The sequence below is a fragment of the Poecile atricapillus genome, chromosome 2 (genome assembly GCF_030490865.1).
Source record: "Poecile atricapillus isolate bPoeAtr1 chromosome 2, bPoeAtr1.hap1, whole genome shotgun sequence".
NCBI lineage: Eukaryota > Metazoa > Chordata > Aves > Passeriformes > Paridae > Poecile > Poecile atricapillus.
The window spans coordinates 78,669,075-78,685,963 of NC_081250.1; the positions used below are offsets into that span (position 1 = coordinate 78,669,075).

The 16,889-nt window shown below is 36.5% G+C and overlaps 1 protein-coding gene across 2 annotated transcripts in view; it reads right to left on the reverse strand.

Annotated features, from left to right (window-relative positions):
- TRIO (trio Rho guanine nucleotide exchange factor) overlaps nt 1–16,889 on the reverse strand; it is a 244,569-nt gene that overhangs the window by 143,474 nt on the left and 84,206 nt on the right. For both annotated transcript variants that reach the window (XM_058830459.1, XM_058830460.1), the window contains exons 7-9: nt 10,332–10,523; nt 6,917–7,048; nt 2,699–2,929 (exon numbers count right to left, since the gene is read on the reverse strand). In XM_058830459.1, coding sequence (XP_058686442.1) covers nt 2,699–2,929; nt 6,917–7,048; nt 10,332–10,523 — 555 coding nt within the window. The remainder of the gene's footprint in view (nt 1–2,698; nt 2,930–6,916; nt 7,049–10,331; nt 10,524–16,889) is intronic.

The window sequence follows — 16,889 nt, forward strand, 5'->3', positions numbered from 1 at the left end:
TAGTATGAAAAGTTTTATTGTGAAAAGTAACAGTGACCAAAATTCACAATGTGATTTATAATGCATTGCCAAAAATACCCATTATCTGTAAAGTTAAGTTAAAGCAACCTAAGGAGCTATACTTCCACATGAAACATTTCAGTAATTAACAGTCATTACAGAGATAAATCAAAGGACAACTCCATCTCTGACAGTGGCAATTACTGGATACTAAAGGAAGGGCTTAGGAAGATAGCAAGGGCTGCATCTCTGTACAGATCTAGCTTGAAATTTCATGATTAAAGATGATAAAGTCGATGAAGATGTGCATTAGCACAAAAGGCTACACCTTGAAATTGTCCAAGAGAATTTCTTGCTACCTTAATTCAATGTCTGTATTGCAAAGCATATAAAGAAACTACAGGCATAAACAGGATGAAAGAAATTTCTCCAACCAGTATATAAGGCATGTACTGAATAATAAGTCAATATGGATCAACATTCTCGAGGTGACTGGCTCATACTGAAAACTTCTGGTGTACTCACAATCCACTTTCATGATTTGGATTGCACATTCCTGATACAGGAAGCTATAAAAATATGTAAAGCTGTCCACTTTGTTGTTTTCAAATCTGAGAGTACTTATCTTAAATGCAGCAGTTCCAAAGGCTGATGAGTCTAATATAGAGAAGGAAAATCCAGCATCTTGCTGAAGAACCTGGTGGTGACTGCACAATGTCTTGAGTCTAATGATGAGTTATTTGCCAACTTCAAAGAACAAATCAGTCTGAGAACTAACTCCTCTACACTGAAAACCATGATTTAGGACAGAGCAGAAAATGAAAAATTCCTACAAGCATTTTATGACTCCCAAGATATTGAAGGCAAAGAGTAGGAGCAGTACAGTAACTCTCTGCAGCATTTAATGAACACCTTCCCCCAGAAAATAAACTGCCTAAAGCCTGGCCTACCAGCCTGAAACTTGAATTATGCACCTGGCAAATTACCTCAGGAGACCCCTTGGCCTATATTGCCTAAGTAGGTCCTACTTGAACTGAACTCAAACAAGAGGAGAAAGTTCCAGCATCCAATCCATACTTGTTGGCGCCAGACTACTGAGAGGATCTACATTTTTCCCTGAGAATCAAACTACTGTGTTTATTTCAGTTTCTGAAGATTCCTTACAAAGCCTTTTCAATTTAAGAGGTGATTCATTTGTCAGCCGTGCCTCATCACAGAATCACAACACATTCTGAGTTGGCCCTTCACTGACTACTCATGCACGCACTGGACCCTCTTTATTAGCCACTAGCTTTTTGCTGTAATCTTCATGGAGACCCTAAAGGATTTTTAAAATGGCATAATGAATGGAGTCTTTGGTTCTCTGTGCCCTTGCGGACCATTCGTAACATTCCCTCTGCTTTTACTTTTTTGTCAGCTAATATTTTTCATGCCTTTCTACATCCTTTGTCACATCTCAGCACTGACAATCTGGATAATAGCCTGTCTTTCAATGTATGCTTCTTTTTAGATAAAAAAATAAGTACTAAAGTTTTGAAGATTTCACATAATTTACTGCTTAAGTATTTAAATTATTTTCTTTAATTACATGAAGAGATAGTCATTAGATGTAGAAGAAAGTTCAGTTATCAAGATTGCTCAGTCTCCCCACCATCTGCCTAAACTACCTTTTTCAACTACTGTAAATGATCAAAAATGTAAAGATGTAAATGATGAAAATCAGTTATTTCACTCCCAACTGCTCACAGCCAGTATCTTCTTGAAACAGAAAAGTAAAAGAAATTTAGCTTAAACTACAACTAATTCTGAAGAAAAAAGATTAGTTTAACCAGAACTGTGGCTATACTATGTAAAAACCCCATTCAGAAGCTGTGACTTGTGAACACTTTTACACTGAAATGAAAGAACATGATCAGCAAATACTGGCCATCTTTACTTTTTTATGAAGATGAGCTGTTAAAGAATAAATTACTATCGTCTCTGTTAATTGAAGTTCAAAGCCAACATTTTATGCTTATTAAAAATCCATCAACCAAAGAATTTTATGTTGTTTTACTTTAAAAAGGCAAAGCTATGTCAGAGATACTAATGTCTGTATGTAACTACTAACTTTTATGGATGTTGTCATAATAATAAAAAAATAGCAACTAATAACAACTAATTCAAGAACAGTGTTATCAGAAAGTAATCTCATCTGTAATTTTTATAATTCCTTATTATATGACTCTCAAGTTTTAAAGAAACACTATTAAGTCAATTAAGTATCATCGGGGATTTAAAACCAAAAATTTTACAGACTAACACTATTAATTTTTTGCACGTTACAACAAGATGTCTTTTTGACACTTCAAGTCCAGAATTTTATCTAGAATGTGAATGTCAGCTTCCAGCACAAACTCAGAATAGCTGTCTATATTAAAAATCTTTTTCATCATATATGACTTAAAGTAAATAAATTAATTTAAAATCAGAAAAAAAAAAAAAAGTAGAACTAACTTTCAAATATAATTGTTATCCATAATAGACAACACCCAAGTTCTGATAGTACACAGAACTTGGTACCATTCAGCCAATCCCATGCAACTATTCAATTGTTGTTGTACAAAAGAACATGGATTATAATGGTCAAAACTCACCTGTGAGTGCAATCAGGCTGATAGAATACAAAGGCATTTAGACAAAGTGAAATAAAACCTACCTGTTGAACATCCTGTTGAAATACGCAGAGCTGAAGCCGCTGGTGCAAGCGGACCTTCCGATGCTGCCAGATATTTTCCAGTTGGCGCTGGTGATGCAATACTTCATGGATGACATCCAGGACATGATGAACTGCTTTTGAGTAGTTGGCAGATGCGGTGAGGGAATCAGAACTCCCAGGAGTCAAAGGTCTCTGAAGTTTGTCAAGGAGTGACTTCCCATCTTGGCTCACCTGACCACCAGAAAGGACAAAGACTTACATGTCTTGCCAAAAGCTTGTTGGGCTACTACTTTGTACCCCACCCCTTCTCCCAGTTTTAAATGTCTTCAAGAACTCAGGGAGCAATGATGAAGACTCATTTTATTGCAGGAATGATTACCTACATGCAGCTGTTATAGGAAAGAAAAAAAAATGTATATTCTCTTTCTATTTAAAATAATTTTAATAAGTAGCACTCTTCTAAGTAACAGCCTGTCTTTCCATTTTTTCCATTACTTTAAGAATTACTTTCCTTCAAAGTGTTGGGATATTTTGTTTAGTTTGTGTTTTTTGTTGGTTTTGTTGTGGCTTTTTTTTTAAGAACTTGTCAAATGTAACTTTGAATAAATATTCTTCAACTTTTTCCCTAGTCAACAAGACACCTAAAATTAAGCATTTGTCCAGAATTATCCTTCCAAAACAATCTCTCTTCATTTGCTGTAAAGGTGAACAGGGAGGTTACTTTCTGTAGGTTAATAATAATTTGACAAATACATTTAAAACAACAGATATAAAATTTAGTACATGATTCAATCTGACATGATTTATAACTTCTAAATTATCAGTGTTACTGGTAAGCCAAGGGAAAACTGCTGTTATGGCCAACTTAATTCTGATTAAATAAATCTCTTAAACCCTTTCCATCTAGCACAGAAAGATACTGTTTTCCAAAATGTGTTTAACTACTGATACTGACAGGAAACCTTTGTCATTTCTAGCTGTTGTCTTCTCTGATTTAAACCACAGCAGAAATATTCAGATTTACCTTGCATGCTATTAAAAAGCAATAATCCTCTCTTATCTGGCCACTATCAACATTTAGTGTTACAAGCACTTTTCATTGGCATTTACTCTTTTGGCATGAAGCTCAGAGACCTGTTACAATTCAGTATCATTCAGCTACCTGTAAAGAACTTTTCTAACAGCTCATCTAGCAGACAGGAACAAAAATCATCTGTAACTGCAAGAATCAAGTATAAACAAAAACCTGAATCCATCAAATCAACACTATGTCAGAAAGAGCAAATTTGCTAAGACCTTCCCCCAGTGGCTATTTTCAACAACTTTTTACTAAGTCTAGGCACATTTTAAATTTGTTATTCAGTAGTCAAACAGATCCAAATGAAAATTCTTTTCTACTAATTGGGTTACAAGGGAGCTTATTTCTCAGTTCAGTTCAAGCTCTTTAATTTTAGCAATGAGTATCAACACAGAGAATGATGCTCACTTGTGAAAGTAGCTCCAGAAAATCAAGTCAGCAGAAAAAATGCATTGTCCATAGCATAGTTACAAAGATATATTTTTTCTTTTCTATATCCAAAAGAATTATCTAGTAAGTCCTTCAAATATTTCAAGATAATGGACTTCAATTATCCATTCAGAGTCCATAAAATCTAGGTGAAAAAAAGTAATTGTGACAGCCCTTTGATCCAATTAGTTTATTAGCTTTATAAACAACTGACTGCGCACAGGTTTTCCTTTTGCGTTAATACACTAAAATTTTCTTCCTTCCTACTGCATGACTGCCTTAAGATTTCAGTGAGATGTATAACTTTATTTATATATATATTTAAGGCACATCTGTCAGATTTTCAGGCATACCAGTTGTCTCATCTTGTAAGCTAGTAAGTTGCTTTACTAGTAATATACAATAATTACCCTCAGTAAAATCAGACTGTCTAGTCTTAAAAGCATTTACTTTCTTAAAATTACTGTCTTCTACTTTGCAACCAAGTCATGTTGTCAAGACATTGCAATCTAAAATGAATGACACTGTTGTGATTCTCATAGTGTTGATCTCTCTCTTCCCCCACTGTTCATTCATCATAAAATGAAAAGAGCTCCATACTGTAATAGAAATGAAGTCATACATCTGATAATGATAAGCAATAGTGCTGTAATATCCTGACACAGAAAGACGCCTCCATCAAACTTCAGAAAGGAATGCACGTTTGAAAAATGCAAAATAAAACTTTCTGCCCAGAGGAGGCACACAACTTGTACATACACATACAGCTATTATTTCTGCACCAATTCTGGTTGCTGAATAAAAAAACTGCTTTTTTACCAGATGAGTAAAAGTAATGACTAGAAATCAGAAGAAAGGCACTTAGTGCTCTTTTTTTTCTTCAAGCAGTACGAGTGAACATTTTGCTAAAATAGCTGTCTATCTATCCCAAAGTCAAAAGCTACAGCTTTGAAATTCTAAATAAATTTCTAAGGTACGTCCCAAAGCAATCCTATAATCCACTGGTCTTATTTATTTTCTTTATGCATCACCAGCAAGCAAACATTATTTAACATGCTAATCCACAGTACTTATTTACACTTAACAGCAGGCTCATCCAGTCACATCCCTGACAAAAAAAAAGAACCCACACAAAATTAACTCAAACCAAACACAACCAAGTAGAAAAAATGCCATTATTTCAACCTCAGGCCTTTATAATCACTATTCCTCCTTGCTGCACTCCAGACTGCCTCTCCACATAAATCTTATACAAACATGCTATGTCTTTGTCCTTCCCAATGATGAAAGTTTTTAATGAAGACAAGAAACCTTACTACAAAAATATGCTTTCAAGAGTGAGTTAAGAGTTAAGTGTTAGTAAAATCAAAAGTATTATCAGGTGTCATACTATGGCATTAGAACAGTTAACATAGCAGGGTGGCACAGAGCAAGAATAGGGATATCAATGTGTATTCTACACAGAAGAACAAGAATTTGTGAACCCTGGCATCTGATTCATGGTCACAAAGTTTATGCAGGCCCTAAGGTGGCAGGTATTCAAAAAACACGGTTTTGATATACCAACAATAGGATGGATCATGAGAACTAATCTTACCCTTCTTTACTGCTAAATGAAATGTGACTAGACTTAGGATTCCACTTCCTATAATAAAGCTGGTTCATCAGAAAGAAGTTTTAATTTTAATGTAATGTAAAAATCATTAATTCAAACCCACATGACCTCCTTCTAAAGACAGGTGTAAACTGTGGGCTAAGCTATCCTGTGTCCACTGATCATTTTTACCCTAATTTAAGCAAACACAGAATTTTTGAGTACAAAAACTACTGTATTTAATCCAGAACAACATCAGTCCAATTGAACAGTAAAAACAGTTTTACCCAACAATGAGAACAATCCTGACAGAAGAAAGGCAAGTAAAACAGGAAATACAGAAAATACCTGTTAGCTAATAATAGTGAATAGCAATTTGATTTCAGGTAAGTAAAGCACAACAGAAAACTCAAAATTTCTAAGAAAACAAAAAAAAAGATAGTTAAGTCATCACTTTTTAGACCACCTTCAGAATAAGCATTTTATCTTAAGTTGTAAATACAACTACTAGAAATAGTGACAAATATGATTCCAGTGTGTGCTGAGTCCAGGATTAGAGCACCAGCATAGGATGTGCTAATCTTACAAATGCTGACTACATAGGCATCCTAGCTCATTTAAGTATCTTGAGGTTGATGAAACTAAGTGCATTACCTTCTGGCTTCTCAAGTGACATCCTTTGATAGTTAAGTCTTTCTTGTGAGACAATTTCAGAGACTCATTTTCAAAACACACTTAGAGAAATCCATGCCAACAGAATACCTTCCCAAAGAATGCCCAGCTAACTTCCCTTCAAGTAAATGTTTAAACTGTAGTATCCCACTGCCATTAAAAGGTAGTAATATGCAAATGCAAATTAAAACATACTTAGTACTTTAGTGCTCCAAATGTTGTTTGTACCTCACATGGTTAAATCTCACATTTTAATTTATTTCCAAAGGTTACAGGGAAGACTTTAACACTTCACTTTTGAACAACAGTAGCAAAATCTGATATATCAAATTTAAAAAGAAGCTCAGCACTTGAGTTTCCAACTAACTCCCAATGCAACAACTGATACTGATTCATGATCCAAATTTAACATGACACAATTTAAGGAAACAAACAAGACACTGACCTCAGAGTAAGCCAAGGTAATGTGCTCATATATCCCTTGATGATGATGGATAGCCTCTTCTAAATCCTGCAGTTCTGAGGGAAGCTCCACCTCACCACAGGCTTTACACCATGAGTCCACATTGCTCATGTACTGCAACAGAGAAGAAACATTCAGCTTTGATTTTGGATTCTACCATTAAGTACACACATGACAGTATATACAAAAGGACAAAAGTGTCTGTGTGACAGACACTGAGAAGTCTTCCTTTAAGCAAAAAGTCTTTACAGTATTTCTCTCTGAAAGAACCAGAAGTTTATATCAGAATAGAAAGAAATATCCAAGTCTGAATAGTGCTTTTAGATATCAAACTCCTTGAGTTGTTTGGAGACAGGCAGGCTTAGCTGTATGTCAGCAGTCTTCAGAACCAATTTAACTCTTGGCAATATTGATGCTTCAAGTTTACTTTTGCTCCTTTTCTTGACTTTGCAGCCAAGAAGTAGTTTCCTTCATCCTGCACCTACCATTTCAGAAACATGAAAGCCAGTTAAGGTCTTGTTTACACAAGTAAGTAAAACACGCTACTGCTTTCAAGTCCAGACCCTTGGTTTTTACCTGTCAGCTCCCTGTGCAGATACTCATGGTATAATGAGGTTTATAACCTCACCTCTTTTCAATCTTCAGAGAAAACCACGTTACTTCGCACATGCACACAAAGAATTACTGGTGAAGCATTCACTGAAACACAGTTGTCTTTTGCTGGAAAGGGGTTATCAAGGAAGCAAAGCAGTGTCAGGGCACAGCAAATTCACACCTCAGTCCCCAAAGAACTAACTTCTACATGCAAAGAAGTACTAAATCCATCTGGCAAGCTACTACAGCAGCAAGCATGTAAGGGATTTACAACTTAAGTGGAGGTCTCTTAGGACTAGCATTGAACTTTGAGCACACAGCTATGTCAGCATAGCTGCTCGAGTCAAGTCTTTCGGGAAATTGAGGATACCGCAACAGAAATCTCTTCTGCAGACAATTCAAGTTATCTCTGAAGTTTAAGCTGTCTTGACAGACAAGAAATTGCCATCACAGCTATATGCACAGCAGAACTTCTGCTGACTTCCTTTTTCACAGCTAGGGGGCATGAATTTTATACCCCTGTTACATTGTAAGGGAAATAGGAAAAAACAATCTGTTCTTCTAGGAGTTTTCATAGTTGTTAAACCAAGTACAGCCAAGCATATGTGAGCTCTCTAAAGTAAATTTTCTCTATTCATGTCAAGTTCAAGGCTCAAAAGTCATGAGACCAAGCCATTCGTTTCAGCATACATATCTTAATTCTTGGAGCACGTGTAGTCTTTTGAGGAAAAAGGAATTCATAGATCATTTCCAGTACTCTTCTATTGTTTGATAGTTAAGCAAAAGGGTGGTGGAGTACTTAACTCTAAAATAGTTATTTAATTCTCATTAAGGGCCACTTTAAAAAAATCTTTAATGTTAAGCACTGAACATTAACAGAAGCTTAATGTGCACCAGTGAGCAGGCACTGATAGCTGGTGCAGTCTTCAGTGTGCCTGACAGTAGGCAGCAACACTTACCTGTCACTTGCAAGAGAACACATGCATTCAAGAAGGGTGTGTTTTTTCTTGGGCTGCTTATTTTTTAATCTTTTTATGTAGGTCAAGCATCAGCAGTCATTAAAGGGGTCATTCCTCACATTCCAAATCTTCTTTCCTTGAACTCACTATCCACTGTTAATGAAACAGCTAATATATCACAGACAGGTATCTTACAAATAAACTAGGGCAATCCATTGCAGCTAATCATAAAATGAAAACTGCAGAAGGAGCAGTCAAAAGTAAATTAATCCCAGCAGATGCTTCATTATGTTCTCTCAGTTTTATTTTTCCTCCTGTTTACATTCTATATTTAGTTTACACTTACATTCAGTCATAAAGAAGGTAACACTGACCCTTGCTGTAGCTGCCCAGCACACAACTATACACAAAATTTAGTCCCTTGATTTCAGATGAGCATAATTTCATATTTTTGTTATGAAAAATGACAGCATTTGAGTCAAGGTATACCCACCTTCACATTTCATTCATCTCTCTCCTACATGTATAGCTCAAAGTGCTTAAATGCAAACCCGAATGACCCAAGTAATTAGAAAAGCATCAATATTGACAAGATACCAATCTGTGTCTATCAAAAGCTTCAAGCTGACTGCCAACTTTTCCATCAGAAAAAATTCCTGCATCTCATTTTTATGTAGCTTTACTGCTAAACCTGCTAAAAGAAGTGGCATCACTCCTTTGTTATAGTGGCATTATTTTATATAATTTACCTTAGTCTGTCTAAGGACATTAAACTAATGTCATCACTAACATAATGAAAAGCAATGTTTTTGCATCTTAATAAATTCTCATTTCTAATGTCTAGATATTTATCAAGTTAAACACCAATGTAGTAGAAATCAAGGAAAAAGTGTCTTAAAATCAACTGCACCGCCTCTGTCTGTTTCTGAAGTTTTCAGCTCCCAAATGCTTCTGTCATTCATTCCAAATGAAAGTTGCATCAGACATAAGACCTTTCCTTGGATATAATGTAGCAAGGCAAAATGAATGAAAATTATCTACATGCAGCACATCATCCATACCCATGCAAGAACCTCTGCTCTCCGAACACACCAGGGATGTATGGAGCAGGCAGTATACGAGATCAGCAGGTGACTCAAATGCGCACACAAAGCAACTCCTTCAGAACTGAACTCCCTTGAGGGCAAAACATGCTTTCGCCATTAAGGTTATTAACTTGGGGATATTTATTCCTATTTCCCCGACATCTACCTCTTCTCCGGCAGTTACACATGGTTAATGACTTAATTAAAATAATTGGTATAGGCCTAAAGCTAAAATGTTTTTTTAGCTTAGGAAGAATCTCCTATGGAATACTAAGTAAACATCTCCCACCACAATTTCAGATTCAGAAGGCAGTTAATTAACTTCTCAACTTTTAAGCCAGTTCAACTTGTGTTTTCTAGAAGCAATTATTTTGAGTTAGATCTTGACACTCGAGCAGTGATGGGAGTTGAGTGGTGAGGACAACAGAAGAAGTGACAGGAAAGGCATTATATCGATCCTTTAAAGCCTTCTATAGTTAAGCATTTCAGTCCACTTCATTTTCATTCATATAGCTAATTTGGTTGTTCTACCTTGCACTGATGTGGGCAAAGCATTTTGTATAAAATTTAAGGCCACTGGGCTAAACTGAGGAGAATAAAATTTTGTTTGAGTATCAAAATTGGCAGGAGTAAATATTCTGGCTTTCTTGTCAACCTTTTCAATCACTTTCTTGCACTTTTGTCCAAAGCAAAAGCAAACTGCACAACTCCCTGTTCCAGCACATAAACTTTTGTTGATGCCCTCCCCAATTCACTAACCTGTTCGGCTTTTTGATGGAAGATGGAGGACATGTCCAGTAATGTGCTACGTTCATCCAAGGCTGCAGCAAATGCCTTCCATTCCTGTTCCAGCTGACTGGCAATCTGTTTGATTTGCTGTGAGGCATAATGGCCAGACTCGATCAGGCGGTTTGCTACCGACATGATGCGGCTAATGTTTACATACACATTCTGTGGAGAAGAAGGAGGGAAAAGTTAGTGCAAGTTAGCAGACCAATTAAATACAGAAGTATATTCCTAAAAAATTCTACTTTATTACAGTAGTGATCAATAGTCTGGTTTAATTTGGCAAGTTTATGCATGCCAAACTTTGGAATCTAGGTTACAATGTAGCAGTCTGTCCACAATTGACAAGTGAGAATGAAGACTTGAAATAATCAGTCTAAAACTCATGTTAACAATCAGCTTAAGCCAATTTATATTACATGAAGACACATTATTACAATAAAGAGGAAGAAACAACCACATTTTACAACAACCTCAATAAAAATGTTTACAGACATCCAAGCCAACAAGACATTCAGGCACACACAATATAGGAAAATTGAAGTATCTAAGTATCTAGCTAAGATCTTAATCTATCTTAATCTATACAGTATGCATGTGTGCAACATCTGTGAACCTTTACATCAACTTCTGAAAGTAACTTTCAAAGAAACAAAATAAAGAACTCTGAGCTACAAGAACTTTAACAGTTTTACATTTTATTTTCTTGCTGCTATACTGCCTCAGAGCAGCACTGAAAATCAGACAAAGTCCAAGATCAGAAGTATTCTCTAGTATACTGGTGTTATGATAGTCACTGATGATTCTTAGTCAATCTAGTTTTCAATCAAGAGTTTCTGATTCCTGTGAAATAAAACAAGAACAACTTTACCACCAAAACCTTTCTGAGTATCTCAGAGCTACATGTGTGTAATACAGAGTTGACACTTCCTTCAATTGGGCAGATTCCTATACATCTAGAATGAAGTTCTTAGAATCACAGGATTGCTGAGGTTGGAGATTACCTAGTCCAACCACAAGACATTGAGCCAGTCAGGTGGAACCATGACCTGCTGACATCCAGCCATTGCCCAGAGCTTGACACTGACTGGCTGCAGCAAGTGTTGCAGCTCCTCCAGGCTTCACTGTCCAGACTCATCTGAGCAGCAATTAGGACAGGTGCCTATTGATTGCAAACTGTACGCACATACGCAAGTAGGAGCATACCTGACACAGCCTACAGCTCAGCTGGTCCACCCAATAAACTAAGCACAGCAGTGTCATGTTGGCTGTTTTTCCTTTCTGCACAATACTACCTTTTACGTTTTTAGGTTATCCCATACATGTATGCTCTGCTTTTTAAGCACAGCCAAACAACTGGTAGAGTACAAATCTGCTATTTCCAACGAATTTTAAAACACTGGAGAGGCATTTAGGCCTATTGAAAGTATATGTAGCATAAATGCAAGACTGCTAAATGAATACAGAAAGATGGTCTCTGCAGTTGTGAGAAGAAACAAGTGCCCAAAGAGAAAAGAATAAAGGCTATAGTAGGACTGCCATTTGAACTCTTTCTGTAACATAATAAAGTAATTTTGGAAATTCTGGAACAGCAGTAAAAAATAAAGGACATGCCACTATAAACACGAAGTAAAACAAATTAAAACTGAGCTGTGGTTAACATGTATTCATTTTCCCATGGCAATCAGGATTCACATGTCTAGAAGAATACAGCCTGTAGCAGTGTGAATATAAATTAAAAAGCTGACAGTTGAATGCTTTCCAAGCTATGTACACCACATTCCTTTCCTCAAAAAAAAAAAACAAAAAAAACCCAAAAAAAACCTTACCATAATCTAAACCTTCTACCTCACTATGTGATATATCTACCAAAGTTTTAAGTATCAGTATTTTATAATGCAGTGACCCAAATGAGATAAATTTAATTAAGAAGGAAAAGAATCTCTAATAGCAACTCATTACAATTAGACTGTCTTTAACTGACCCTTGAAGATCAACAAATTCTGTTGAATTTCCTACAAGGACAGGCAATTCCAGTATCATTAGTATAAGACAACTGCATATTTTGCACACTGCTTGAGAAATGAGAAACACTGTTACAAGTGAGCTGTCACTCATTTACTAGAGACTGATATCTTATTCCTTGTATGCAATTATAACCTGGTTTTAGTTAAGGAAGTTAAGTTTAATTAAGTTTATCTAGGAGATAGTAACTGATGAAATCTTATTTAGTGACCTCATTTACACCACATGAATCTGTACAAAGCACCTGCAGCTTCTAAATGTGTATCAGCTGTCTCAAAGGTAAAAGGGTAATGTGAAATTGCATTTCTTTCATTGTGTTACACACATGACTATTTTAACAAGACTTAAAAGGTAACAATTCAAGTCACTGCAGTGACAGTGCCAGTAACGATACAAATGTACTTAGCATGATTGTTTTCTCTCAAAATGCTCTTTAGCCAGAAGCTGAAAGGACACCTTATGATATCTGGAAAGTTCCTAATTTCAGATTTTTCCTCTAAAGGGAGTATACAAATAAAAAAAGGTATGGCTCATCAAAGCAATACAGATTAGTAGCCTAACAGTGCGGTGTCATTCTTTAGCACGTGCCTGAAAGGCAAATACTTGGGAAAAATACAGGTGACAGCCTACCAGCTTAACTGAACTTCTAGCACACTCACACAAAATAAAGTTTGCAGGTGACCTGAAGATTCCATTTTATTTCCTGATTTTCCCAGACCCATTTAGAAAATGTTTGCTTAGCTCCAAGATTTCCAACAGCAGTTTTCTGACACGGAGACTATTACGCATTCCATTTTAAATGCCATCAAACTCAGTGACATAATCCATAAGCATCACAAGTGGCACCTCTATATAGACTGTAGTGAACTTGAACTATTTTACTGTAATAGAATCAATTTAGCAGTGGAATTTTCAAATCATCTGCCACCTCACACACAAATGACTACCAAAACATGATATAGTATTAATGTATGAATTAATACCTGCTTTAATGATTTACATGTTCTTTAGCATTTCTTCTAGCCTCATTTGTGAAGCAACAGTAAAACTGTCACTTTGGGAATACAAACTTCAACGATGAGGGCTGCAGGACAACTAAAGGTAAAACCTGATCTATTCCCTTGGAAAAATATAAATTTGGCAACATCCAAGCTGCAATTAAGGAAAGTGTTTAACTACAACTTCAACTACAAGGATCCTCCAAAATTCTCAGGTACTATTTAACCACTGCTGTCAGCACTGGAACATGTTGAATATAATTTCACCCCAACTTTCTTCAAATATGGTGATCTCTTCCCTACATTTTCCACAGTAGACCTGAAGAATATTACTGAAAGATTATATAGTCCAACACCAACATTCCCTTCTTTCCTCCTTTACTTTTCACTCACATTTACGTAATCATAGTAAATGCCCATGCCTTCAAACTCTCCCTACAGCCACATCACTTTCATGTGTATGTTTCCTATTACAACACTAAGTATGGGGCTCTAAACTGGACCTAGTTCTCTACAGGACCAACTGAATCAGATCATTTTCTTTACAGATCTGAAGTTCAGCCACCCCAGTAAGTACCAAGAATGAAATAAGATTTGTTTCTTTTCAGTAACACCAGTGTCTGTTCCTTTAGTTTGTGATTCATTGACATGTACTTGTTGTATTAACTCCTCAGTAACTGACTGCTTTTAAAAATCTCTTTATTTGCTTCTTCCCTCTTAAGGATTGCACATTTAGCCTGTTCTATTTAGTCTTGCTGACTTTGGAGTGCTCCTCAGAAGCTGAAAATAGCCTGAACTCATTTTACCTTTTCAGTCTATTCTCAGGCTGGTGGCATCCAGACATTGCATTAACTACTCTGGCACCATAAAGATTCTCTAAGGGATGTACACCTGTGGTCTTGCTCTCATTTGCCCAAATCCTGAGAACCAAGGGCAGTCTAGAATTCTCATGGTGCTTAAGTCTATCTCAAGAGACAAATCTTGAGATTTTGTAACAAATGGTTATAAAAACACACATTTAAAGTAATAAGAATCTCAGGGGTAAAATATGTCAGCAGTTAAAAGGAGGAGGAAAAATTACACTAGCTCTAAGCTCTTACCTTACCTGACTTTCTTCATGTTTTCATTTGTACCAGTCCCTGTGGCTGGATTTGATCTTTTTAGCTTTTAACTCTGCAAACCTAGGGATATTCAGTTGTTGTGCTCATACTTTTATTTTAACATCCCAAAGCTCTCACCAGTGCTCATCTCTGACACACTTTTTGGATAGCATTCAGGATTTGATTACTACCTTCATAAAATGGTTTAGTGTATGCAAACAGCCTGTTCTGAGAACATTAATCAACTTAGCAATACGCCTACAACTGAGATAGGAGTTTTCGGATTATATTTAATAAATGTATCTTCTACTCATGGTCTTATCAACACTGAGACAAGAAGCAGTCATAGCACATCCTTTAATAGTAGCATGTGTCAGCTTTCTCCAAACAAAGTTTCATTTTGCCTGCATCACTCTTCAAGCATTTTAACCCTCCCCAGTGCAGGGAGAGGCACAGTAAAACTGTAATGAAAGCAAGGCCATCTGATTTAGCAAAATAGCAGAAAATGTTCAGACAACATCTTCCTCCTCACTCATATTTCACATGACTTCTTGTCTTCCTTGTGTCTCGGCAGATGTACAGAAAATGGCAGGAAAAAGAGTGGACAGACACATAACCAGTCTTTTCTACTCCTGCATGCAAGACAGACTAATCGTATAATCATGGGTACTTTACTCTTGCAGTTTAAAAACTCAATACATATTTTTTGTAGTTGTAACTCCTATGATGCTTTATTTGAAAGTTTCTCCCTTAAAAGGTACTAAAAGCTTGACTTGAGAAGTGAAGCATTGGTTTAGTCACTTAAATAGGAACATTAAGCTGAAACTGAGTATTGCTTAACTCAAATAAATCTCAGGACTTGACAACAGCAATTTACTGTTGACAAAAGCAGGCCTTGAAAATTGTGCTGAAAATCCATCCTCATTTTCAGAGAGCAGAATCATCGAGATTTTGTTTTTCCCTACAGTTATGGGACATGGGATCTACTTGCCCTATAAAAAAGCCTTGACTTTTATCACTACACAGCTCCTCAAATTCAGTAACAGAAAGTCACACACCTATAGCTGCACCTATGAACAGTCAGTAGCTCTTTCAGTAACCACATCAACCCGTGTGTTAATCCATGGTAACCAAACATATGTCCCTCTTTAATGCACAGAACTACACCCATCCAGCTTTTCTCTGGGACAGATTTACTGCAGTGAGAACCAGTCTGTGTATTAACCTTAAGACTTGCATGAACTTACTCCTGTTACCTTGAAGTGCAACCATGTGAATACACAAGATTCCTAGATATACCATTTTCTAATGAAACTTTTGAAAGTAAAGTTAAATCTCCTCCCTGGATGCATTCTTTACCTTTTCACATTTGGTTCACACTTCCAACTATTATGTGTTCTTACCGAAAACCAACATTCTAAAAAATGGCACAAAGCCATTACAAGAAAATTTTAAAAAAACTTCAGCAAATCCTCTTTGTCCTTGTTGTAACTAACTCTTGTTCATGACAGGAAATGAGCAGCTTTCACAATGGTTTACATCCAGGTGGCTTGCTTCAGACTGGAATACCAGATCAAAATTTTGGCATCTCACCCAAAGGCTGTCACTCTTTCCCGGCCAAGTTTGGCATAAGCAGCTGCAGAAGTTGCCCTCTACTTCTTGGAAACAAACTGCTGCTTGGGAAGGAAAGGGACATGAGAGACCCAGCTATTGACAGAGAGTAGCACCTGCTGTGGAGGGGAGCATGTGCCCTGCAATAACCACAAAGTGCTGGGAAAAGCAGCTGCAACATCAATTATCGAGAGTTAAGCTGTGAGCAAGTGCAAGAGGTTGCATTTAGCTGCTTGGGGAGCATTTATCCTTTGAACAATTCTTCCCTACCTGAAGTGAGCATAAGAAAATTGACTAGAAAGCAAGATCTATTAAGATCCAATTAGGGTCACAATGAAATGCCTTCAAAATCTCCTACAATAAATAAACCTTATACATAGTTGTCTTTCTCCCTTCCTCTATTCCATCCAAATGAATCACTTCACATGGTTGTTGATAGGTTAAAAGTTAAATTTCACTTCTGGTGTTAGAGTATTCACACAAGAGACCTTAAATCCACTTTGATTACTTTAGAGTTGCACTGACAGGAAGAGTGAACAAACAGCAGCTTGTTAAGCGAAGAGCATATGTGGAGAGTAGTCAGGGAGAAGCTGACCATGCTTGTAGGAATGAAGACTGCCCAACATTTTTCCAGTTGAAAGCTAATGAAAAATAAGGCCTGACAAAATTAAATCAGTTCACATAATTTCTTATGTCACGTTCAGTTTAATCTTTGCCCCTAATCTATATGAAAGGCTTTTGCCATTTAACCAAATAAAACCCAGATAATCTGAATGCTGCTTAAATCAAAACCAAGG